Source organism: Canis aureus, chromosome 34 (genome assembly GCF_053574225.1).
Source record: "Canis aureus isolate CA01 chromosome 34, VMU_Caureus_v.1.0, whole genome shotgun sequence".
Lineage (NCBI taxonomy): Eukaryota > Metazoa > Chordata > Mammalia > Carnivora > Canidae > Canis > Canis aureus.
The window spans coordinates 8,843,850-8,869,826 of NC_135644.1; the positions used below are offsets into that span (position 1 = coordinate 8,843,850).

At 38.7% G+C, this 25,977-nt stretch overlaps 1 protein-coding gene and 1 long non-coding RNA gene across 17 annotated transcripts in view; one reads left to right on the forward strand and one right to left on the reverse strand.

The window, feature by feature from the left end:
• The window catches only part of OSBPL6 (oxysterol binding protein like 6), a 213,185-nt gene that overhangs the window by 9,438 nt on the left and 177,770 nt on the right, over positions 1–25,977 (reverse strand). For 7 of the 16 annotated variants that reach the window (XR_013371940.1, XM_077883584.1, XM_077883585.1 and 4 more), the window contains 10 exons: positions 23,834–23,967; positions 22,977–23,000; positions 13,771–13,878; positions 11,981–12,118; positions 5,472–5,559; positions 4,702–4,955; positions 3,819–3,956; positions 3,428–3,491; positions 2,306–2,384; positions 551–695 (listed from right to left, as the gene is read on the reverse strand). Coding sequence is in view for 15 of the 16 variants with exons in the window: in XM_077883584.1 (XP_077739710.1) it covers positions 551–695; positions 2,306–2,384; positions 3,428–3,491; positions 3,819–3,956; positions 4,702–4,955; positions 5,472–5,559; positions 11,981–12,118; positions 13,771–13,878; positions 22,977–23,000; positions 23,834–23,967 (1,172 nt within the window). In the remaining variant the exon portion in view is untranslated. The remainder of the gene's footprint in view (positions 1–550; positions 696–2,305; positions 2,385–3,427; positions 3,492–3,818; positions 3,957–4,701; positions 4,956–5,471; positions 5,560–11,980; positions 12,119–13,770; positions 13,879–22,976; positions 23,001–23,833; positions 23,968–25,977) is intronic. The other 9 variants (XM_077883597.1, XM_077883594.1, XM_077883586.1 and 6 more) reach the window with 6 other exon arrangements.
• On the forward strand, positions 91–24,860 carry LOC144304941 (uncharacterized). Its single transcript, XR_013371946.1, has 5 exons — positions 91–483; positions 5,333–10,050; positions 14,410–14,749; positions 20,995–21,170; positions 22,592–24,860. It is a non-coding gene; the product is annotated as an uncharacterized LOC144304941 (long non-coding RNA).

Here is a 25,977-nt window from a genome sequence, read left to right on the forward strand (position 1 = left end):
GGGGAAAATGGTATTTTGGAGGCATTCTATCTCAGGAATCTTCTCGTTAATAAAGGTGACAAGGTTCTTCTTGAACAAATTTGGATCATCATAGTGGCAGAGTTGGATAAAGCTTATAGTGCCTGGAAGTTATCATCCACATGCATCCGCAGAAAATGACAAATGCATTATAATTAGCTCCCTAAAATAAGATCACTTGACTATGTTGCAATCAAGAGGGAACAGAAATAGAAACCAGAAGACTCGCTATAAGGCAAGAAGTGTTTTCTGGAATTTTACTTAATGAATACTGACTGGCTGCTTAAAAAGAAAATTATTTAGAAAGAAGAATATTTCTTCTGTTTTGAAATGGTGCCTTTTTTGACCTCCACACGTTCAGATGTCTGCATGCCTTGAGTAACTCCGCCAGTTGGTTCTGCTTTCTTATCTAAAACGTCCTTCAGGATCAATGATATGGGACAGACTCACCTGCTGCTGTTACAGGTAACTTTTATATCTTCTTTACGAAGCATTTTATATAATTAATTAATTAATTAATTATATTATTTACCTTGACGAATGTGAGTTTGCAAATGCAAACACTGCTTTTGGTATTTCTAATGGTTACTTCTCCGTAATGCTCTATCCACCTCCTCCCACTGAGAATGTTGTGTATGCACGTGGTGACTTTATTCCATACATAGCAATCTCCATACCTAGTGAAGAATACAATGTTGATTAAAAACAATGAAGGTCACAAATAGGTATTTCTGTTTCTATGACTGAGAATATTCTTTGGCCAAAGCTTCCTTTTCCCTCATTTTCCTCTAATCTCTTTGTTGAAAGTTTCTATGTAGTCAAGGACATTTATTGGGCTCATTCATTTAAGGAACATTTCAGTGCCCTCTATAGTCCAGATGCAAAAGCCACCAAGTTGACTAGGACCTGTTTCTTGCTCTCTTCAAGCAAGTGTGGTGGGAGTAGATGGTCATGGCAATAGATACTTATAAGAAAATATGATGAGGAAATATCATAAGAACACAGAAGGGAGAATCTTTAGATCTGCCTGGAATGTGGGGTGAGTATCAAGGACGACTTGCTGGCAAAAGCTGGATTCAGTGTAAACTTAGAGGATGGATAGGAGGACGCTGTAGGCTGTGAAAAGGTGCTGACAAAGCGACAGCAGCCAGAAGAGCAGTATGCATCAGGGGGCCTGCCAGAGGTATGCCACAGGTGAGTGAGTGTGGGGGGTGGCAAAGCTGGAAAGGTGTTGGAGCCGAGCAGGGGAGGCCTTCAACGGTGCACCAATGGGTCTGGACTCCTACTACAGGTAATGGGCCATTGTGGAAGGATTTGAGGGAGGAACTAGGCACGATAGGGTATGCCTTTAAGAAAGATTACCTGGGGACATTGTTTCATACTTTGAATTAAGACCAAAGACATGAATAATTCTTTGAGAAAAGACTAACGATCACAAATAGCATGTATTTCACACAAATTCTGGGTCACAGTAAGTTAGAGTTTTTGCCAAGGAATGAGATGGCATAGCTTCCAATCACCTTTAAGTTTGCACATTATCTCTATTTTCAAATAAAATGTTATTTTGAAATAAAGTAAAACACTTCTAAGTTTCTTTAAAAGTGTATGAATTGGTACGATGTAGGCTCTCTATATCCCTGGGAAAACTCTCTTTCCACTTATGAGTTTGCAAATATTTAAAGTTTATTTTGTGGTCCTGGGAATTCTTCGCTTACCCCACCTTCCTTCATATCTAATTCACTAGCAAATTCTGCCACAGAATAAACAAAAAGAAAGCCAAACAACACCAACCAAATGAAAAAAACAAAAACAATCAATACTTTGGCCTCAATGAAAACTTCAACTAATTTAAAAAATTTATAAGCTATATCCTCTAGAAAAATACCATGAAAGGATTTCATCACTCCTCTTAAATAAACAGACTTAGACATTAAAAATAGTCCCTGGATCTAAGACGAATTCAAAAGTGAAAATACATATTACATAGAAAAGAAGTGGCTAAAAAGAGAAACTTTGATATAAAATGCAAAGTAACATGGTACCTGGGACAGACAGGTATAGCTCATGTTGACTTGGTGAATGGAGCATGCGGAGATAGAAGTAGGGAGCTTTGATACACATGCTACAGTTCTTATTTGCTTTTCTCCATTCTTAAAACTTTGTAGAAATTAACAGAAATTTTGGGCATACATGGAGGTGGATCATTGGCACCTTCTAGAGTTTCAAAGACCCATTTCTGACTTAGAAAAGCAAGTAGAAGACCAAAATGAAGATGAAAGGAACCTACTTTGGAAGCATGACATTCAGTGTTCCAACAGGCAGGATTTCCATTGACTTCCCCCAGAACTTGTTTTTCCATCTGATATCTAAATAACACAGGCAGAGGAAAAGAAATATGCATTCTGTATCTAATCATTTATTGTGTAAAAACTAACATTTGTGTTAACGCTCTACATTTCACAAAGGTTTTTACAATCACAATTGATTCTATATTGTTGATTTAATACAGAAGTACCTGGGAATGACCCAAAGTGAAAAAATCAACTGTGAATCAAAAAAATCTACTACCTATGTTTCTCCATAACACACATTCCATATTTGTTTCAACTAATAAAACTGGGAAAAGCTCAGAACGGTATGTGTGTATGTGAATTCACATACACATATACACATAGACTCTACTGCGCTTTAAAGTCTAGATAACATTATTGTAAGTTTTAACTAAATGGTGGAAATAGTTAACATATATGTTAAAAATAAGAGGTATAATAAAAATAATTGCAGTATGGCAATGCCACTGATTTATATACCCATTGATTTGAAAAGTTATATTATTTGGGAGAACAGAAAAAACCTAAATCTCTAGATACAGAAAAATAAGTAAGATTTATGAGAAAATGAAATTAACTTAACAAACACGTTCCTACACTGGTTGTTAAGATATGGCCCAGGGCTCAGTGGTTTATCTCACATGATGGCACAATGTTTTCATATCCAAATAGACTGTGACCACACATGATGTGTCACAGAATCTTCTTTCACGATTAAGATTTCCTTGCACACCCTCAAGAAGCAAGAAGGCAGCAGACAGGACCTCCATGTTATGGATGCAGACAATGAGGCATAATGAGGTAGAGTGATAGCCCTGAGCCGGCACAGCTGGCCTGGAGCTCTGCTATCCCTAGGGCTTGGTTTCCTAGGTATACAATTTCATTTCCTAGATGACATGGTTTCATATTTAAGCCAGGAAATCTGAGTTCTCAAACTGAATTCGACACCAATTATTAAATAACATTCTCTGAGTCCTCAAGGTAGAAATCTAACCCGAGCATAATAATATACTTTTAGAAACTAGAAAATTTTCAGAGGCTCACCAGTTGGATTTTGAAGTTATATTTGAAATACAAACCTTGCCAAAACACAAAATTCTTGGATTCACAGTGACAGGCAGAAATGGGTGGATGATGGCTAACCTGGTAAATAAAAACAAAAAAGAAGGCAAAAACATCAGTGTTAAAGCTTCCATAAATGATCATTTTTTCCCAACATATATAGGCTACCCCTAAATAAAAACTAGTCAACTCTTCCGTCTCTAGTATTGAACTATTCTCAGAATATGTAAGTCTTTCACTTTAGTTCTTCTTTTTCCAAGATTTTATTTATTTATTTTTGAAAGACAGAGAGAGAGAGGCAGAGACACAGGCAGAGGAAAACAGTGGTTTATCAAAAAGCTGTTTCATCATCAACCTGTCCTTCCATGGTTTCTACGTAGAAACCTCACTGAGTCCAGCGGGACTTACCTGTTCTGAGAAAAATCGGAATCCCTTGTCCTCTCTAATGCATTCGTAAGTCTCTCCAAGGACAGGGTTGAATGGCTTACTTCCTGCTCTGAAATAGGTGGAGCAATATCCTGAAACTGCAAATGCAGCAATAAGAACCTGTTAAAACATTTAAGAAAGGAAAATAATATAGGAGAGACTACTTCCAGGTCTGTTCGTCCCTTATTCCTCTAGATTTTACACAGCTCTGTCCACGGGGGCTGATGGGATGGCATTTGCGTTTTCTGCCCTTTGCACAGACTCTTTGTAAATGCATGGGTAAAAATATGAGTGACAATGACGTTAAAGTCCTCGCATGGGAACCGGCAGGCATCTGAGGCTAAGCATTCTTCGTTTAGCCGTCACCCAGTTTCCTGAGCATCACAGAGTTCAAAGGTTCTGAAACCCAGCTTACAGGTTACGTCCTTTGCACAACCTAGCACTGTGGCTGCTGGCGCCTTCTGGAGGGCAGTCACGTTTTCCACAGTTGTGTGGACCAGAGGCCAGTGCAGAGCACAAATAGGAGGTTACTTGCTCGGACCCAAGTTCTCGAACAAATGGGCTCTCTCCTGGCTTTCAGGAAAAGCTGCTAGAGCAAGGCTGGGCATACCTTATACCTAGGAGTGTGACAGCTTAACATCCTAACTTCAGAAACTCTCATGACCAATGATAAGTCATACAGTATCTATCTTCTAGAAAGGTATCTGGAACTTTGGGGTCCTGCCCAATTTGTGCAAATGAACCGTTTCGTCCTTTTCCTATGCAGTGTTATGCAGGAACCAAATATGCCATTATAACAAATTCTGCTTTAGTCCACATCTAAGGTTGACAAATCCCTGAAAGGTACTGCTCTGTTATTTATTACCATGCGCTCGTAGGGATCGTCAGTCTCTGAAGCCTTGTCCAGAAGCTCACTGTATTCAATCTCCTCACAGAGATGCTGCAGAGTGTTGAGTGGCTCGTTCAGCTCCACAGGCATAGAGACTTTAGACAAGTCTTTACCAATGTTGTTCCTCAAGATATTCCACAGGTTAATGTTACTGGTGTCAGGACAGGGAGCTGGCAGGCAGGTTCGACGTCCGTTTCGGAAGGCTCCTCCAGTGAGTTCCCCATTCAAGACTGGAAAAGAGAGAAAGACGACGGTCATGATAAAAGATATTTCGCTGTTTTTATTTCACAGAATCTGGGAAAGATGTAACTCTTTCAAATAATTCTGATTGTGAGGCTTAACTTCTTAAGCCTCCACTAGACTCTCTCAAGAGTGACCTGAATTATTTCAACACAGAGTTGCTATTTAATGCACAAAACATCAACGTACAGGTTTTTTTTTTAAATAAGGTGTTACACATGTTCAAATATTATTCCAGAAAAGACAAGTTTTAAAAAAATTAAATATATTTAATAGGAAAGACTCAAACTTTTGGTTGAAGCAAGAAGTAAACCTTTTTCATTTAAGCATCGACCTTATTGGGGTTTTCCACCATTTACCTTAACAGATTATACAAATATAAAATGCATCAAATGATCAGCTGCAAAAGGAACAATCAGTGAGGGGAGAAAATGATTGTTCACTGAGGCACCAGCATTCTAACTTGACAAAAGACAGAACAACCTGGAAGCTCAAAGGATGCATACTTTGCCGAGAAATGTTGTCTGCAACACTCGTGTTGTCTTCAGATATATTATCGCTCACATCACTGATGTAAGACTCATCATCTGAAGCCTAAAAAAGGGGAAAAACACAGAAAGGATCAGAATTCTTGTTTGGTCTTGAAAGGCCAGAAAATCAAATGATTAAAAGTAAAATGTTGCCCAAATAAGCAAAAGCACAGGTCATAGGGGGAAATGTATTTGGTATATGTCATGGGAACACTTGTAGTTCCCTGCCTTAGTTGGGGTGGGAGGTCGGGGGAGGCCAGTACACAATCAGAAATATTTCAGTGCAATACAGTAATAAGGTACCAAAAAAGGAGCTTTATACTCCCCCTAGAAGATTCAGGAGAGGAAATAAAATTGGCACTGGGTGTTGGAGAGGTTTTTAGAAGGGGTTCATAAGCACAGGAATAGGAAGAATGTATAAAGGGGAAGGGAAACACAAGAGGAACATTCCATTCTAGGAACACTCAGAAGTTGAGTGGCTGTGACAGAGGGTGGGGTGAATAGGAAGAGGGTCCGACTGTGAAGGGCTTCGTGTCAACATAAAGGGTTCCCATAAAATCCCACAGGTTATTACATGCAGGGGGATGATAGAGTCATATTTAGTTTACAGGAAGACACCTGGCAACTTTCCTCTGGGAGCTCAGATAACAGGATACTATATAGATCTGGGGGAATACTGACGGGTTAGGATGGCCACGATGGGGATCTGGAAGGAAAGCTGCTTTGAGATCCAGGTTTGAAGATAATGGACAAAATGTGGCAGATTATTTGGGGGTGGGCGAGGAAGATCCACGGACAGGGGAAATCAAGAATTAAGCCACTCTCTCCCAGAGAACAACATGGAACAAAAATGAAACCAAAATTTGCCTGAGAATGAAATGAAGGGGCAACATACGTACTAAGGGGAGGAGTTAGACATGGATGAGATAAGAAAATAGAGTCCCGTAGAGCCAGCCAGAGAAATGGGAACAACCAATGTCTCTACTACAGGCAAGAAACCTGCTGGTACTCATTTACTGTCTTCAAAATGAAATAATGTTACATTTTTTCTGCACATAAAATGTTCTTGCTGTAAAAAACTGGAAATTATATGAGGGTAAACAGATTATAGAAAAATTAACCATAATTCCGTCACCTAATGGAAACTACTTCTAACATTTGGTGTATGTTACCCCCAATTTCAAAATGGCTAGACAAACATACTGATATATATATATATCTTTAGATCCTGAAAGGGGGTCAGTTTACATCCTGTTTCATAGTGTTCTGGATATATTTCCATTAAAATAAATATAGCTCTCATCTTTCTTTGGAATGGCAACATAATTCATTCTATAGGTATGATACAAGGAATTTAGCCAGCATTCAAATGGTTTCCAACTTTTTACTACTATTGATAATACCTGGATGCACATCCTTGTAAATATATTTCTGTGAATCTGTGTGGCAACTTTATTAATATTTATTCCTAGAAGTGAAATTGCTGGATCAAATGGATCACATTTAGGCCATAGGCACATGATGCCAAATTGTTGTCCTGACAGATTGTAGTCATTTGTTCTCACCCGCAGCACGAGAACATCCATCTCTCTACACCCACTGAAACACTATATATTATCAACCTTTTTTTAGTATCTACTTACCTAACATACATAAAAGATTTTTAAAAAAATTTACTTATGATACAAAAAAAAATTTACTTATGAGAGAGAGAGAGAAAGAGAGAGAGAGAAGCGCACAAGCAGCAGGGATGGGCAGACAAAGAGGGAGAAGCAGACTCCCTGCTGAGCAGGGAACCCAATGTGGGACTTGATCCCAGACACCTGAGTTTGTGACCTGAGCCGAAGGCAGATGCTTAACCGACTGAGCCAGCTAGGGGCCCCCTAAAAAGATCTCTTTTAAAGGTTGCATTTCATCTTGTGTAAATTTGTTTTCTTTCAACTATTTTTCAGTTCATTATATAGGTTGCATTTTGGCTAGTTTGCAATTTATTTTTTAATGCTGTTTATACCTTTTTTGGCTATGTAAAAATTTTAAGTTTATACATAATAGAAAACAATCAGTCTTTGCCTTTAAGGTTTCCGGATTTACTGCTGATGTTTTAAAAGTTAAAGTTGAGGGGATTCCTGGGTGGCTCAGGGGTTTAGTGCCTGCCTTCGGCTCAGGGCGTGATCCTGGAGACCCGGGATCGAATCCCACATTGGGCTCCCGGTGCATGGAACCTGCTTCTCCCTCTGCCTGTGTCTCTGCCTCTCTTTCTGTGTGTCTCTCTTGAATAAATAAGTAAAATCTTTAAAAAAATAAATAAAACATCCAAAACAATATAGATAAGAAAATTATAAAGATATTAAAAAAATAAAAGTTGGGATCCCTGGGTGGCGCAGCGGTTTGGTGCCTGCCTTTGGCCCAGGGCGCGATCCTGAAGACCCGGGATCGAATCCCACGTCGGGCTCCCGGTGCATGGAGCCTGCTTCTCCCTCTGCCTGTGTCTCTGCCTCTCTCTCTCTCTCTCTCTCTCTGTTACTATCATAAATAAATAAAAATAAAAAATAAAATAAAAAAATAAAAAAATAAAAGTTAAAGTTGAGAAGAATTCATATATTTAGGGAGAATAGTGATAGAATTATTGCACACATAACTGAAGAATGGTAGCTTTGCTTTGCACACTGAGCAAGTCTATAAAGATGGCAAATTGAGAATAAAGTCTTTTTCTGATTCATGTTTTCCCACTGCCAACTGGTTTCCAGTTCCTACCGACTGCAAAAGAGCTGATGGTGAAATCATCAGGCACATGAAAGCCACTTTCTTTCTTAAGCTTGATAGAAAAAAAAAAAAAAGTAAATCACATTCTTCCACATGATTTCTCTTCAAAAAGCTAATCACACCCAATTACCTTAGAGGAGACAAATGCCCACTCAAACGAAATTCATGTTGCATGCATGTGTACCGTTTGAACATTTATTATTAAGAAAACACTCAGGCTGGGGCGCCTGGGTGGCTCAATCAGTTAAGCGTCTGCCTTCTGCTCAGGGATCCTGGGATCGAGCCCTGCATCAGGCTCCCTGCTCAGTGAGGAGTCTGCTTCTCTCTCCCCCTCTGCCCCTCCTTGTGCTTGTGCCCTTTCTCTCTCTCACCTGCTCCCTCTCTCAAGTGAATCAACACAACCTTTAAGAGAAATTTTTGTTTTAAAAAAGAAAACATTCATGTTTTATCCTATAAAAAGTTATAAAGTCTTTTCTTGAATTTCTAATCTTTCCCAAAGAAATGTATGAGAAAAATGGTCCAATACCCATTTCCTTCTAGAATGGTCCAAGTAGAATGTAAAACAATTCTATAATGACAGTGGGCCCTGAGTAAGATCTATGTTCTCATATATGTGAGCAATCGCTAAGGCTGGGCCATTTAGCTGTGGTCCATGCATTTTATCCTATATATAAAGTTAAGGCTCTGCAGTATAATAAGACAATTCGTATGTATTTATTTTCTCCACCCTGGTCAAGAAGTCCTGGGGACAAATATTTCTCCTTAAGAACTTAGGGATTCAAAAGAGTTCAGGAAATATATAAATATATTTTTTTCCTAGATGCAACCAGGCATGTAGCACTGTGGAAACAAGTTAATAGCAGAGGAAGGGAAGTAGATCATTCTGGAAGCAAAACCAGCATTTTTTAAAGGAGCTGAGCATTCATTAAGTGAAGTGCATTGGTAGATATCACATAAAGAGGATTTTTCTCTCACTCACGGAAAACGTTAACGTCAGACAGCTAATGCCCAGATGTTTCTTAGATTAATCACTTGTTAAAGTGCTATAAGCATTCTTTCATTGGGTTAGCAAATATCTGGCCCCTGGAAGGATCCAGAAGGACAAGAATTGCAAGAGGCTACAGCTGAGAGCAGAGATCAGATTATAAGGGCCTTTGTATGAGGGCTAAGGAGTCTAGACAGTGATCCAAAGGACGAGAGGGAATAGGGACAGGATCAGATTTGCATATCAGAAAGATTAATCGGGCTGTCCAGTGGAAAATGGATTAGAGGGGAAAAAAGGGAGGCAGGAAAACCAGTAATGGGGACTGATCAGGTAATCCAGTGCGGAGACGGTGGTGGACCGAATCGGAGGAGGGGCAGTGAAGCTGGAGGAAAACATAGGGATTTGGTAGTATTTAGATGGCAGGGGTTAGGGACCCCAGCGAGTGGATCAGTGTGGGGGCGGGTCCTAGCAAGCAGATGGAGAGAAGGACAATACCCAGTATCTGAGGTGAACACACGGGTAGAAGGGCACTTGGATAAGCGATATGAGGAGTATGGGCAGGTTTCTCCCCACGTCGGGGTAAGTGTGTGTGTGACCGGTGTTGCTGAACCCATGTTTGGACATGCTGAATGAGAGGCTCTGTTGGGCCCCCGGTGGCAATGTCTCACAGGCAGCTGGTTATGTGGATCCTGAGCTGACTCTTGCTCTGTCTTCAGACCCGTTCTCTCTTTGAGTTTAGATATGAAACACCTAAATACTGGCCAGATAACTCCCCTGAGAGGCCTGACAGACGCGCAGTGGCTCGAAGTGAGTACATCATCTCCATCCCCCCCGCCCTTCCCTGTGCCACCAGGTTCACTCTTCCTCCAGAGCTGGTACCGCCATGCTGCTGCTTGGACTTGTGGAGGACCGTGCTTCACGTCCCCTTCACTTCTGTCTTGTCAGAGTCTGGTCCGAGTGGCACTGGGGCACCCAGCCAGTGTGCCCCCAAGAACTGATGGGTCAGAGACCAAACAACATGAAGCCAAATTTGCCCGAAACCTGACTGAATGAAGAAGGATGAAGGGTTGGTCAGCAATGGGAGGTCAGAAAAAGCAGAGTCAGAACGGAAAATGCTGGTGGCATGTCTCCAGCATGGTGGTCCCCCGGGGTAAGATGGGCTCCCAGACACAAATACCCTGTCCACGTGGCACAGAAGCCCCTAACGGTGGCACTATCACTCCCCGGCCCTCCCAGCCTTTAGGTCACTCAAGTCACTTTTCCTGCTGCCGTTCCTTGCTCACCAAGCAGGCTGGCCTTAGGGGAAGAGACACAAATCAGCAAGCAGGATGACTTTGTCCATCTGATAGCATCTGATCAATTCTTATTATGAGTAATGACACTAGTACCCCGGCTTACACACGGAGAGTCTGTGCATCAGTACACACAGGACTAGGGATGTGAGAGGCAGGTGTGTGGCGGGGTGTGGAAACGAATTCAGTACCCGACACAAGGATTCTATCCTACATCTCTCCCATTATAAAAGTGATAAGTATTCATTATTTCTTTCTCTTCTCCACTTATTTTTTGTTTCTAAAATCACTCAGAATTCCAAACATCCGAAAGCAACTAGAACTAATTGTCAGGATGTTTCCTTCCAATCCATTTTCTATGCATATGGAAATAACATTCAGCAACTATTTCATTTCCTTTTTGTAAAAATGCAGTACAGATTTGCAACCCCAAACGACAAAATTTTTAATCAGCTGTGTGGGAAAGAGTTTTGGCTGTTTCTCCCATGCTGAAAGCGAAAGAGAGAGAGAGAGAGAGAAAGAAAGAAAGAAAAAAGAAAATTCAAAGTATGCTTGACCAAATTTCTAAATTTCAGTAAAAGAATCAATTTCTGCAACCTGATCAAAGGAGATTCCCTGCTTCTAAGACCTAGCCAAGACTTATGAGCACAAAGAACAATCCAAAAAATCTTTATGGGTAGAAACTTCCAATTATAAAATAAATAAGTCCTGGGGATGTAATGTACAGTTAATAATACTGTATTGATATCTGAAAGTCGTTATGAGAGTAGATCTAGAAAGTTCTTGGCACAGGAAAAAAAATTCTGTAACTATGTATGGTGACAGATGTTAACTAGACTTACTGTGGTGATCATTTTACAATATATGCAAACACTGATTTTATGTTGAAACTAAAGTAATGTTGTATGCAAATTATACTTCAGTAAAAAAAACAGGACAATAAACAGTTTTTATGTTAGCCAGTGGTAATCTCCAAAACCCTTAATAACCCAACCAGATATTCTAGACATCATCTTTCTAAAGAAGTTCAAAATCATGTCTCTAGTAAAGACGTGTGTGTGTGTGCACATGTGTACACACACACACACACACACACACATAAATGGTGATTTTCAAATTTTCATTCTTTCTTTCTATATTTTACTAGTCTCCTCTACAAAAAACTCTGCCATCAACTATTTGGTTACCCTGAAATACAAATCATACAACAGTGTCCGAATGAATGCTGGATTCTTTTCTTTTATTCATCAAATGTAGTAGGTTGGCACTCAGATGTTAAGTGTTCAGTAAATGGGAACCAATATAATTTGCATGCTTTTGGCTTTCCTACAACTTAAGACTCTTACTGTGATGTTAAAAAAAAAAAAAAGTCCCCATGGTCTTACTTTCTCCAACCCAAACTCCTCATCAGAAGTAACTGGGGTTGACACATCAAAAAACCTTACCTCATTCTCTGACGAGCTTGCAGAGAGCAGCACCTCCTGTGCATCAAAGAACTCGGAGACAGACTCTGACATGGAGAGGCGGCTCTCGTTGGCTACCTGCTGTGACAGGGGGAGACTGACATGGATTTGCTCTCCAGCCTAGAGAGGACAGAAGCATTTGGTGTCATTGTTATTTCTTTGAAAGAAAAGCTATTTGTTCAAATTAGACCATGACGTACTAGGCCAGATTTCTGGAGAAATTCACATCATAGGTTAAAAGAGTGGTGACCATAGATAATTTTCACTTGCAACTCAGTAATGACCATGGCAAAAGTTTCCTTCTAATAATATGTCTGAAGAATCCAAAAGGCATAGCTGAAAGGTGTTGGTCCTGTGACTTGATTTCAAATCAATGCTCAATGGATATTAAGTGGAGTTTAATAGTCTGAACCCCTATGAAGACAGGTTCATTCTCATAAACTTAGATCCATCACTACTAGCCATATCTAACCAGTATGCGAAATCTCAAGACATATTTGTAGAAACCACTAGAGATATGCAAAGAAAACAATCTATGTAACTGATTTTTGAGACAATACTTAAAGGTCATTTTCCAGTTTGATCATAAACTTTAACCAATGACATAATAGGACTCAAACATCAAACCTATGGCAAACTGTATTTTTATTCAGTAAGTGACAAATATATATAGGTATCATTTCAGGTTGAAAAGATTCAAACTAAGACTGTTAACAATTTCTGAATGATGCCGTTTTAGAAATACTTTTGGATTCTGAACAGCTGAGTGACCATGAGTGTCACCAAATACTATGTGATGCATGAAGGTTAAGTGGACATAGGGTAGGGTGGGCAATTGAAATCAAAAAGAAGCTGTCTTGGGATGCCATTTCTGAAGTGATTAGATGGTAGGACCTTGGGACCTGTAGATTTCTACTAAATGTACGCTTTTCTGTAAATAGGACCTTCACACGAGTTAAAACTCTCACTTTGTTACATATATCCCTTTATATAAAGCTTTAATATTGCTATTGCAAAGTGTAAATTCTCATGGTTATAAAATAGTAAGTTTATAAAGCGTTATAGACAGAATTACACACTAAGTCTAGCCCAAATACTGAATGATCTCTTGTCCTTTTAGCATTACGTCAAAAATTCTCCTGAAAAATGGAATAACAACAGCACCTACCTCAGGGGTCACTGGGAGTGTCAAATGAGATAATGCATGCAACGTTGTTAGCACAATGCCCAGCACACAGTAAGCATTCACTTGACATGTGCTAGCTATTAATTATCAACATCATCATCACTATTAGTAGCTGTAATAGCATCATTAGTACTATTTTAGCAAGGTCAAGTGATTTCTCTTAAGACAGGGCTTTTAAAAGAAACCTTGAGAAAGCTTTCATTTAGCACCTTCTCAGCTAAAAATGCTTCCTCCCCGCTCCCCCCCACCATTTCATGGGCCATTTGATGATAAGGAACATTTCAAATGAAGACTGTGACAGACACAGAAAATTCACAAGCTGCAGTAGACATATATAAACTAAATATTCAGTAGCATCAGGTGAGCACAGATATAAATAAAAATAGACACCGATCACCAAGAATAATTGATATCGAGCTCATGTACTTGCTTCACTCCAAAGACCACTGAACTGTCAACAACACAAATATTTATGCAGAGAATCTTATTAACGGCAAAAGAACTGTATTAAAAAAAAACCCAAAATATGCAGTAGATTTAGATGCTATAAAATAAGTACTCTACATCTATTAAAAATGAGTCTTACCTCATCAGGGCTAGGAATAATATTTACACTGACAACCTGATCACATATAATAGATTCTGAATGTATTCTGTTCAACCGACTTCTTAGTTCAGCATTCTGGTTGAGTGCCTTAAATAACAAAAATTGCACATGTAATTGCAAGTTAATAAGCAAGCATAAAACAGAATAAGCACACAAATGCACATGGGACAACAGCGTCTATGACGTTCTTAGCTATAATTTTTAGAGTCATCATAGGCCAGATCCTACTGATAAGAAGAAAATGAATGGCTCAGAATTAAGGTATTCTTTTTTTTTTTTTTTTGGTAAAATAAGAGTGCTACTTAGTAGGTTAGTGGGTTCAAAGAGTTCATGGATTTCATAAAAATGATTCATGGAATTTCTCCCCCTTGGAGTCAGGCCCATTACATCCAAGCCCATTCTACCACCACATATATATTATGTTTTACAGCCTGGGAATAAAAACTATTGATTCTTTCCTTTTTTTTTTGGCTCTAGTTTCTAAAATTTGGGAATTGTCTCAAAGTCAGACAGTTACCTTAAAAATTATTTGGACATGGAATGAACAATGAACTGGCTTTACCTTATAGAATTATTATTTTATTCCAGTGAAAAAATAGTTGTATTTTCATTTTCTAGGTGCATATACACATGACAGGGCAGCAGAACTAACTCAAGACCAAAAGGTGCCTTCACAGAGCAGTGTAGATACCGACAAGCCTAATGAAGAACCTATCGCTAGAAGGAAACAAACTCCAAGTGATCGGCATCTGTATTTGCTAAGTCTGCATCAGTAAAAACACCACCTGCTATAACAGTTGGGTACGTGTGGCAAGAAGAGAGCAGCTTGACATAAGCTGGACTCCCTACGGGTGCCCTGTGGACAAAGGTACCTGCATCACACTGATGCACAAGAACGTGTTCCATATACGTAAGATAGACGTAGCTCACTGGAATTACATCAAGGATCAAAGGACAGGTGAGAACAGAGCCCAGTGAAAAGCTAGACAGTTCTTTCCTTTGCATTAAAGTCAGCAACGAGAAGATGGAGGTGGATGCCTCACAGGGTGGAAGATAAATGTCAGGACTTACAAGGCATCTCCCCAGGGAAGGGGGTACTGCTTTTCTTCATACAGAATGTACATATACAATAAACCCATACACATACGAATATAATATCATGATTCTAACTCTGTAGCTATCAAAACAGCCAGGAGAAACTACAGAGTGGCTAAACTTTACAAACTTGCATTGAGCAGTGTGTAATCTCTGAGCATGGAGCACTGAACAGCCTCTCCTCTCTCCCTTCAACATAGCTTTTGCTTTTTGAGCAGAAAATTGTTCATTCACAGCTTTTGGCTTTTGTTTAAAGTCCTTATCACCAGCCTGTAAAATATGTGTAAAATAGAACACACCTGGTCTGGCGGGCTGTCAGGTGTTGATGGATTAAAGGTGGATACAGATCTTATAGGTGCTACATTTACGGAGAGAGGGAAATATGGGTCTAGCTCTTTGAGGAAACAGGGATGTTATTTAGATAAAAGGTGATTACTTATATAGTAAATAAATCATGCACCTTAAAGGGAGAAATACTATATCTTTACATTCTGCAAAAGTGCTCAGGATCATTTTTCCCAGAGCAAAATCTCAAACACTTGGTAGTTGAAAAAACAAAACAAAACAAAAAAACAGACAAACAGCATACTCCTATCTTTTGTGGCCACTTCACCTATGCTTCTTTATTCTTTCATGATTTTTTTTTGCCCATAAGTATGTTGAAAGTTGTTTTGTTTATTGAAATATTTGGACTTAGATATAGTACTATTTTTTAGGTAGGAGGCCTTGTGGTGGGTTGTTTGAGGGTTTCAACTGCAGAATCATAGTCTTGACCTGATGATTTCAGACAAACCTCAACAGAGGGTTTCTCTAAAGTGACTATGCTGTCTGTTGTCACTGGAGCAGAGTTAACAAAACACCACCACAAAGACTCAATGGTGAGGATAAATAATAATGGTTTTTCTCAGAGTAGGAGTTTCCAACACAGGCTTGCCATTTATAACGAAACACGTCCTATCGTTTGCTCTGGATCTCTTGAGCTAAATTCTCATTTAAGCTCCTATTTCATCCGATAGTCATTAAATGCAGTTCTGTCTACAGGTGTGTGTGAAGGCACAAGGGTACCTCTAGCCATGGGATCAAAAGGAAAAGTTTATTAATAATACATATGCAGTGGCAGAAAAAGGTTGTTGTTATATAGCCCCCAAAGCATGGAAATAAAATACTCTTCCAACTCTGGCAGCCCCAGCAGCAAAAGGTGGAAGCAGGCAGACAAGTGAGCGTGCAACGGTCTATTTCTTCATATCTTACCCGGTCAGCTCCTCCTTTTGCCTTGATCATACAGACTGTTTCTGAAGTTTGCTATAGCCACGTGCCAGGAGCTTTGTGGTGTAGTGCTCTCAGGCAGTGCTCAGGACCCCATTTATTATTTCCCTCCCTAAAACTCAACTATTTTCTCTGTAACGATATCATGGAAATCTCGGGAACATTGAGGAATATAGGTATTTTCTGTGAAATGACACTATTAGTGATAATTAACATAGAAGAGCCCAGATGATGGCAGAAACAACATTCAGAACGTACCCAAGGATCATGAATAGTGGAGAAGCAAGGAAAAAGGAGGCGCATCACCAGCTACTCACACCAGCCAATGAGCAAGAGAAGCTAAGGAGACTCATCAGGAATGGCATTGCTCTATGAGGGGCCCATGGGACCAAAGACCTAACAGGGAGGAAGCTCCCTTGGGCACAGGGATTCCTGTCCTTGGATTCTTCGCCAGGCAGGCTGTATGCTTATTCTCACTCCCTTGGCTTAGTTAGTGAGCTTGGACCACACAAAAAACTCTTCTCCGAGTATGCTCATTTCCTCAGGTCCCTCAGACACATTCAAGTTTAATATACCCAAGAAATAAACCATTCCTTCTCAATCTATAAAAGTGGTTACCATCTTGAAATCCTGAGCCAGAACCAATTGTCCAAATCCCCACCATGTTGGCTATTATTAACTACCTTTATCCACCCTGGCAGACAATGGGTGAGGATTACCTTTGAATGGGTGAGACTCTGACACATACATTTAACGGAACTGTGGGTTCTGGGAAGGAAACCTGGATGCCTGATGGCTGGAGAAGGCTATGAAACATATGGCAAGAGGGAATCATCAGAGACTTAAACCCTTTGGATAAAAGCAAAAGTGGTTCAAAAGGAACGAGAAAATCAGTACAATTGTCAAAGCTAGAGTCATCAAGAGCCAAATCCTGGGAATTGCTTAAAAATCACCTTCTTTTTTAAATTTTAAAATAAGTACATACTATTATGGTATATTTGGAAAAAGGCAAAAAGGGAAAAAAATCTTTAAATTTTTAAAAAAAATTTTTTTAAAAATTTTAAAATTCATACCTTGCTACCCTATCAACCAACTGTTGGTAGCTTGGTATATTTCTTTCTAGCTTTTTCCTATACATTTTCCACATGTATGTGGGTTTTTATTTTTTTAAAAAGTGTAATAAACCCACATGTAATGGATACATACTTTACATCAGTGTCTGCCATTTATTCTTTGTATATAAACATTTATTTTATGTCGCAAACTTCACAAATATGGCGTTAATAGTTGTATAATAAGTGATTACTTTCTATAATTGGATACTTGTGATATTACCTATTTTTACTAGAATAAATAATGCTGCCATGAGTGTCTGTATGCATAATGGTTTTCCTACAATCAGCATTACTTCCTCAGACTAGACAAGTCAGTCATGGGCCAAAGAGTCAAAGATAAAATCTCTTTAAGGCTTTAAGAAATATTGCCAAACGATGTCCAAAATGACATCAATTTGAACTCAGTGGATGGCTAAAAAGAGATAATCCTATGAAGATTATCTTCATGCACATCAAATTTTGTCATGTTTCAGGGAATTTGAATTCTGGAATACTCTTGGAAGTTTTACCCGATAAATACCCCAGAATATTTATTTTGTGTATGTGAAATGTTGTAGACAGGAAGGATGGTAAATACTACAATTGGAATTTTAATTATGGTACTATGTGCCTTAAGTTGATTTTTTGCTTACATTTGCATTCATACCACATATCATTGATTTTAAGATGCACATTTCTTCCTACGTTTAACACCTCTGAAGCATTGTCAATTTAAATGACATTTTTTTCTTTTTTAGTGATGCACATAATGATGGTACATCTGACAATCTATGGCATATTGATTTAATGAAATACTGTAATTCTAGCTGAAATACAAGGGACATATTCTGCTGCTCACATTTCTATGGTCCCAACACCCCCTACATTTAACATAAGCTGTGCACAGCCTCTGAGGCCAGAGTAACGGTGTCAAAGTATAATACACTAAAGACAGACCCGAGTCACGTCAAATCTTTTATTATTATAGTAATCTGGGGCACTGAAGTTACCTTAGTCCTATTATATACTATTTGATTTGGGTGTTCAGGGTATTACATTAAATAGGATGTGAAATTGTAGCTGTGAAAGAAAGTTGTTTATAAAGGGATAGAGACCCCACACAATGCCCTGTCTTACAGGTTCAAATCTAACATCTACGCTGCCTCTCAGGTGTAAAAGTTACCTTTAAAGTTTCATGGAGGTATAATAACAGAATTATGTATGTCTTTGTGTGCACACAGATCAAGGAAGAAATATCACTTTAAAAGAGGAATTCATTATACTGGTCAGTCTTGTAAATTATTACATGCCCAAGGCAGGTAACAATTTATGCTGAGAAGGTAGTGAAGAATGCTAATTTCATGTATTTCATATGCTATGTGTCTTCTAAAAGGATAATGGAATTTACCAAGTTGATATAAGCTTCACTGAAAAGCAGTATTTTAATAATTTTACATATCAAAATAGGACTTACAACAAATAAAAACTATTAGCTTGGACTAATTTAAGAAGTTTTTTTTTTTTTAAAGATTTTATTTATTCATGAGAGACAGAGAGAGAGAGAGAGAGAGAGAGAGGCAGAGACACAGGCAGAGGGAGAAACAGGCTCCATGCAGGGAGCCTGACGTGAGACTCGATCCTGGGGCCCCCAGGATCACACCCTGTGCTAAACCGCTGAGCCACCGGGGCTGCCCTAAGAAGTTATTTAAACACAGTCGTTCCTTCTCTCTCTGTGGAGAGACTTAACTGGTTATAAGAAAAATATCTGGGAGTTTAGCTGGTAATACTTGAATATGGATCAAAGATGTCTTCAGGCCACCTAAAATCACATTATAATGTGAAGTTATGCTAATATAAAGACATACTCAGAACACTCGTCTCAACGCATGGTATTTAAATGTCTTGTTCAGTTCTGAGTGCTACGTTGAAAGAGGGACAGTGAAAAGAGAGCAGGTCAACCAGGAGGGCGGCATCAGTTAACTGCTTCCCAGCCTCCCCATCTCCTCATCTCCTGGTTCCCTCCCCTAGGATACGAACATGCTGACACAGCTACCAAACTCCAAGGCTGACTTGCCCTCCATATATTATTTGCTGCTTAATCAGATTTTCCTTGAGACTATTAAAACCCTTTACCTTTGATCTCAACACTCAGCACCATCTAAATCCTTTGGCTGCTTCCCCCAAGTCTCCATCAAAGGATCCTCTTTTTCTTTAATGTCCTTTAAGTATTAATGTTCTATACAGCAGCACCACTGACCCTCTTTTATTCTGATTTACCAATATCTGTAGCTGTACCGATGTATCCACATCTTTTTAGCCCGGACCTCTCTCCTGAGCTATACATCTATATATCTAATTGTCTGATGGATGGAGGCTGATACTTCAGTCTCAAAAAAAAAAAAAAATAATAACTGTTTATGCCTGAAAAATCAGCTCTTCTTGTATTTCTAATCTCAGGGAAAAGAACTATTACTACTCTGTCACACAAGGAATCTTGACTCTGTCTCCTTGTCCCTCTCTAACCTGAAGCTGATCTCCAAGCCATGCTGAGTCTACGCCACCCCAGCTCCCCCAGGCTTTGAAACTCATCCCTTCTTCCTATCAACTCTGGTACTTCCCAAGTTTAGGCCTGTATTATCTCAAATATTTTAAGACACTCTCCAACTAGTTTCACCTAATTCCATCCAACCTTTCCATACCGTACCAGAGTAATCTTTCTATATACGGAAATATATTTTCTGTTTCTATACACAGAACTTATATTTTCAGTTTCTGGCATTATTACTCCCTTGTTAAAATTCTTCAAGGCCTCCCCAGAACTGATGAGATAAACTCTTCTGTGTGGTCCATTTTTTAAAAAGATAGATAGATAGACAGATAGATAGACAGACAGACAGATAGATTTATTTATTTATTTATTTATTTATTTATTTATTTATTTATTTATTTATGAGAGAGAGAGAGAGAGAGAACACAAGTAGAGTGAGGGGCAGAAGGAGAGGCAGACTCCTTGCTGAGCAGGGAGCCTCATGCGATGCTTGATCCTGGGACTCTGAGATCATGATCTGAGCCGAAGGCAGGCAGACGCTTAACCAACTGAGCTACCCAGGCACCCTTCCTCTTTGTGGTCTTTGATGAGCTGGTTCCCATCTACTTACTTAGCTATTTCTAGATTAACTCCTCCTTGCTCATTCCATGCTTAGGCCCCTGTGAATTAACTGCCATTTTCCAGGTACCTCTCCAGTGGTCTAACCATGGATAGCAATTCCCTAGAGAGGAGTGAACTGTCAGTAAACTTAAATGTCTAAGCAGAAGCTATGGTGAGTTCCAAAAGAGAGTCCAGCTTTAGAGGCAATGAGGATAGATGGCCAGTGAGGGTATAACTAGCCCAATGGGAGGGTATGGACAGACGTAAGAACATGGACATAGTCGAAATACTGTGATGACACACAATAGGAAGCACTGAATTCTCCAGTGAATAGGGTATAATGAACTGTCTTTATAGTACCAAATTATTTTTCCATGTTTTGAGGATAAAATTGAGCTTTCTGGTTAAAAATACATTTATAACAATCAAAAAAGCCCCACCACAAAACAAAATGAAAAACAACTCACAACAATCCCCCCAAAAAATCTATTGAAACTCTAAGTTTAGAGACAAACAAATTATGCTTTGACAGGAGAAGGAAATAACCCACAAAATGTAAAGTTGATATAACTTTGTTTTATTTTACTTTCACCATGTTAGCATCGGGTCCTTCCTTGTGAACTGCTGCTGTCTACTCAGGCCCAGTACAAAGCTCAGTGCCTCCTCATCTGTGGCTCTGCTCGGAGGTCAGAGATCTCCCATTCTTCTGAACAACCAGAGCCCTGGAAATCTGCACCACCCATCTGTGGCTCTGAATGGCTCTAACTGTTTCCTTGGTAAATACTACTCATCTCACTAATCAGATCATAAGCTTCCTGGGGACATGACCAGAGTTACTTTTATCTTGGTGTTCCAAACCTTGCACTATACCTAATACATAGTCAGTTAAATGAAATACAATGAACAAATGAATCACTTTAAAATTTTGTCTTTACCATCCTTTCTAATCTGATGCCGCAGACCAGATCTCTACTCTTCTTCATTCTCTGTCTTAACAAACAAACAAATAGAAGCAAGGAAGCAAGAAACTAATACATTTTCAAAACAATTCAACAAAAACTAAAAGGCAACCTATGGAATAGGAGAAGATAATTGCAAACGACATATCTGATAAAAATGGTTAGTGTCCAAAATATATAAAGAACTGACACACAACTCAAAACCAACAGTTAACAATGGGCAGAAGACATGAACAGACATTTCTCCAAAGAAGACATCCAGATGGCCAACAGACACATGAAAGGATGCTTATCGTCACTTATCATCAGATACAAATCAAAACCACAATGAGATATCACCTCACACCTGTCAGAATGGCTAAAATAAAAAACACAAGAAACAACAGGTGTTGGTGAGGATGTGGAGAAAAAGGAACCGTCCTGCACTGTCGGTGGGAATGCAAACTGGTGCAGCCACTGGAAAACAGTATGGAGCTTCCTCAAAAAATTAAACAGAATTACCATATGATTCAGCAATCACACCACTGGATATTTACCCCCCCTCCAAAAAAGAAAAAAAGAACAGTAATTCAAAGGTATACATGCACCCCTGTGTTTACTGCAGCATTATTCACAATAGCTAAGATATGGAAGCAGCCCAAATGTCCATCAATTAATTGATGGATAAAGAAGATGTGATATATATTTATATATATACATATTTATACAATGGAATATTATTCAGCCATGAAAAGAACAAAATCTTGCCATTTGCAATAACACGGATGGAGCTAGGGAGTATAATGCTGAGTGAAGTAAGTCAGTCAGAGCAAGACAAATACCATATGATTTCACTCAAACGTGGAATTTAAAAAACAAAACAAATGAACAAAAGGAAAAAGAGAGAGAGGCAAACCAAGAAACAGACTTTTAACCCTAGAGAACAAACTGCTGGTTACCAGAAGGGAGGTGGGGGGGGGATGGGTGAAGTAGGGGATGGGGATGAAGGCGGGCACTTGTGATGAGCACTGAATGATCAAAATAAGAACTTTTTAAAAAAGTTTGTGAAAAGGCAGAATGAAAGAAGCAAATACATTTTCTTATTTTTCTCCATACAAGCATATACTGCTACGCCTCTATTATTCAATACATCTGAGGGAAATACTGCAACTTTTAGGGGGGGAAAGGGCATACTTTGCACACTTACAGGATGACATCTGCATGTTTACCTAACCATTACTTTGATCTTCCTGATTCAGGGTACTTTCAGAATAATGATTCAGAAGATCAATTCCTACAGACTGAGCATTCACCAGATACGTGTCAGGAGGAGACCAAGGCACACCGTTAAGACGTGCTCACGGGGAAAGCCCTTTGCAGACTGGCACATCAGCTGCTGCTCTGAGTGCTCATGCTCCCGAGTCCCTGGTCTTGCACTGGAAGCAGAATACGCACCTCTAGTGACAGTGTTTTATGGTGAGCACAGCAAGTGTGTCCCAGGTAACGATACTTCATAACGTGAAACTCAACACTGAAGGTGAGCTGACAGTTCAGGGACATAAAACATGTGAGACAGTCTGTCTCTGCTTAGGGACTGGGGGAAACTATTCAAGCAGGAGCCGAGCCACATGGAAAACCACTTACCCAGGATGTGCTTGCTCCTTCACTCTGATCCAAGGCACCAGGAAGTGAACAATATTTTATATAAACACTGAGTTCTCACACAAAGTCACATAACAAACATTGAATTCTCAGAGGTCTTTTTAAAAGTGCAGTCATAGACTAAATGAAGAAAATATTTCAGAGGACGTGCTCAGTGTAAAAAAGCGTTAAGTACACTTTCAAAGGATTTTTAGCAGAAATGTCAACTTTGATATATATCGGTATTTGATGAATACTAGGAAGATCAATATAATCTATGTTGGATAATATATAATGAATATATATTGACTAATATATTTTGTAATGTACAATATATCTTGAAGTATGAGTCTAGTTTCAGGGAGCATAACTTAGGAAGAAAATTCTGAAAGTATAAATCAGAAAAGAAAAGATCATTTTCCACAGATTAAGACGTGATATAAGTGGGAAAAAAATATTAAGCGTGGAAGGTCTAGTAGATTCTGTTGTGTACAACACTGAATTAAATATATTCCAGAACATATTTTAGAAGTGTAAATCATGTATAAATGCATGATTTGTCTTTTAAAACCAGGGGCTGCCTTATAAATGACCATTGAGAGGCGTCAAAATAACAATTATATTTTTACAAGCAAGTTTGGTTGATTTTCACTCTTACCTTGATGTATTTTGCAAGAGAATTTTAATTTAAATTTTATTTAATTAACTTTTTTTTTTTTATAATTTTGAAATTTAATCCTGACATTGTAGTCTTGGGGGAAGTTTGGTTGAATACGCCATGCATGATGGACCACCTCCAGTCCAAACTTTTGCCTTATGGGGTCAGGAATGCATCATGAGAATGAAACACTCTTGTTTACCTGAGACAGCGACTGTCGAAGCCGTGCCATCTGCGTGCTGTGGCCTTTATTGTGATCCTGCTCAGAAACCATCTGCTTAAGCTTCTCCTTCTCTATAGCTATGCTATTAAATGCAGACTTCAAAAGAGAATGCACTAGGTAGGGGGAAAAGTGAGAAACAAAAATCAAATGGATCGAGAAAGAATGTACAAAATTAAAAAAAAAAAGAATATACAAAATTACAAATTTCTCCGCACTTTAAGGCATGCATAGACATTATCTGGAAAGATTATATTGAGTCTAGTTAAAAGTCAGCCTTACAATGGACTCTTCCAAAATATCTAAACACAAAACAAATATGGTAATGGTAATTAACCAGAGTGAAAATTCTGGCATTTTATATCAGAAACAACTTAGAAGCAAGATATAAAATATTGATATCAAGTTTTAAATATCAATATTTAGAAAAGTAATCTATAATTCCTAGAAGAAAAAGGCAACAAGTTTTACCATGTCATGGTTGATAAGAATATTTGAACTTTTCTGTGTGTACAATGAATTCTCATGCAAATCGCTTCGAACTATCCAGAAATTATCTCCCAAAGCAGGTACTCAAAACGAGCATTTTATAAATCCTGCCAAAATAAAACAGGAAGCTGATTTAGAAGTCCTAACTAGTTCTCTTTGACATAGGAAATGATTTGGTCTTGAGAAGAGCACTTGAATTACTTTCTCAGCCAGGAACATCTTGATGTAGGAAGTGCTTTCAAAGAGTAAAACTTCCAGGTTAAAGACAAATAATTTCTGGAAATCTAATGTACAGTTTGATGACTATAGTTAATAATACTGTATTATATACGTCAAAGTTAAGAGAGTAGGTCTTAAATGTTTTCACCACAAAAAAGAAACGGTGATTACATGACACAATGGAGGTGTTCGCTGATGCTGTGGTGATAATCAACAGGTACATCTTAAACTTATGAAATGTTATATATGAATTATATCTCAATAAAGCTGCAAAAAAAAGGCAACAATGAAAACAACATTCTTCCCCTCATTTCTGTATACCTAATAACATACATTGGTAAAGTCTGAGGTAGTCTTTAAGTTTGAAATACAAGACGGCTGGCTTTCCAGCTCCTATCTCTATGATAACAGCTTCCATAATATGCAGTCTTCTAAAAAGGGATTTCCATATTTGAGAATTTATTTTTAAAAGAAGTGGAAAATTTCAGCAACAAATGCTGGCCTGAATTAAGAGGGAAAAATGGTAGGATCATAAGGGACTCACAATCTATTGATTTATGTGCCACATTCTAGTCATCATCAATTTAAAGGTAATAACTTGATGGCTGGAGTACATTAACCCCACTGGCAGTTCTAAAAGCAGACACTCATACTTTTCACCATCCATAACTCTTTCCAAAGAGTTCACTCAGTAGTCATAGAAAAACCCTTTTTTCTAGCATAGCTGGAAAGAAAATATGTTGTTTCAACAGAGGCTTTAAAATCTTGTTGAAACATGGATTTCCTGAAAACCTCAGGATTACAACCAAATACACAAAGCTTTCCTAGGGCTACCTTTGAATTTACTCAACTCCCTTTAGAGGCTGTGCTCTACATACCTAATTCACACATTTGTTGTCTCATCCTGCCTTGTCCCCCTGCCGTTAGAGGTAAGAGTTACTGGCCATAATCCTATCCTGTTATATAAAGAAAATAACACTTTTCTAGTCTGATGACATGATTAGCATCTGGCTAAGAGATGGAATAAAAATGTACCGGGAGTAAAATAGCAGGTGAAAGAGTTGATCTTACAGAATCACAACTGAGAAATGTACAGAGAAAAAAAAGGGGGGGGGATGATTTAGCTTAATTATTCTGGGATCATAGAATTACAGAAGTATCTGAGAGTGCATCTTTGATGATGGTTTGAGAGTATGAAATTTTGTTGATTTCAACATTCCTAGAGATGCTTCCAGTGTGTATCCCTTCTTTTCCTGAGCCACCAGGCTCTCGAGCATTACGGGGTACTTGAGATGTCCCATTTAGCACACATTTTCAAGAATACTTTATCGCCTATTACCAACAGCCTCAGAGTACATAAATGTGATTAATTCACAATAAGATGTTAGTGACTGAAAACCATACAGTGTATATCTTTC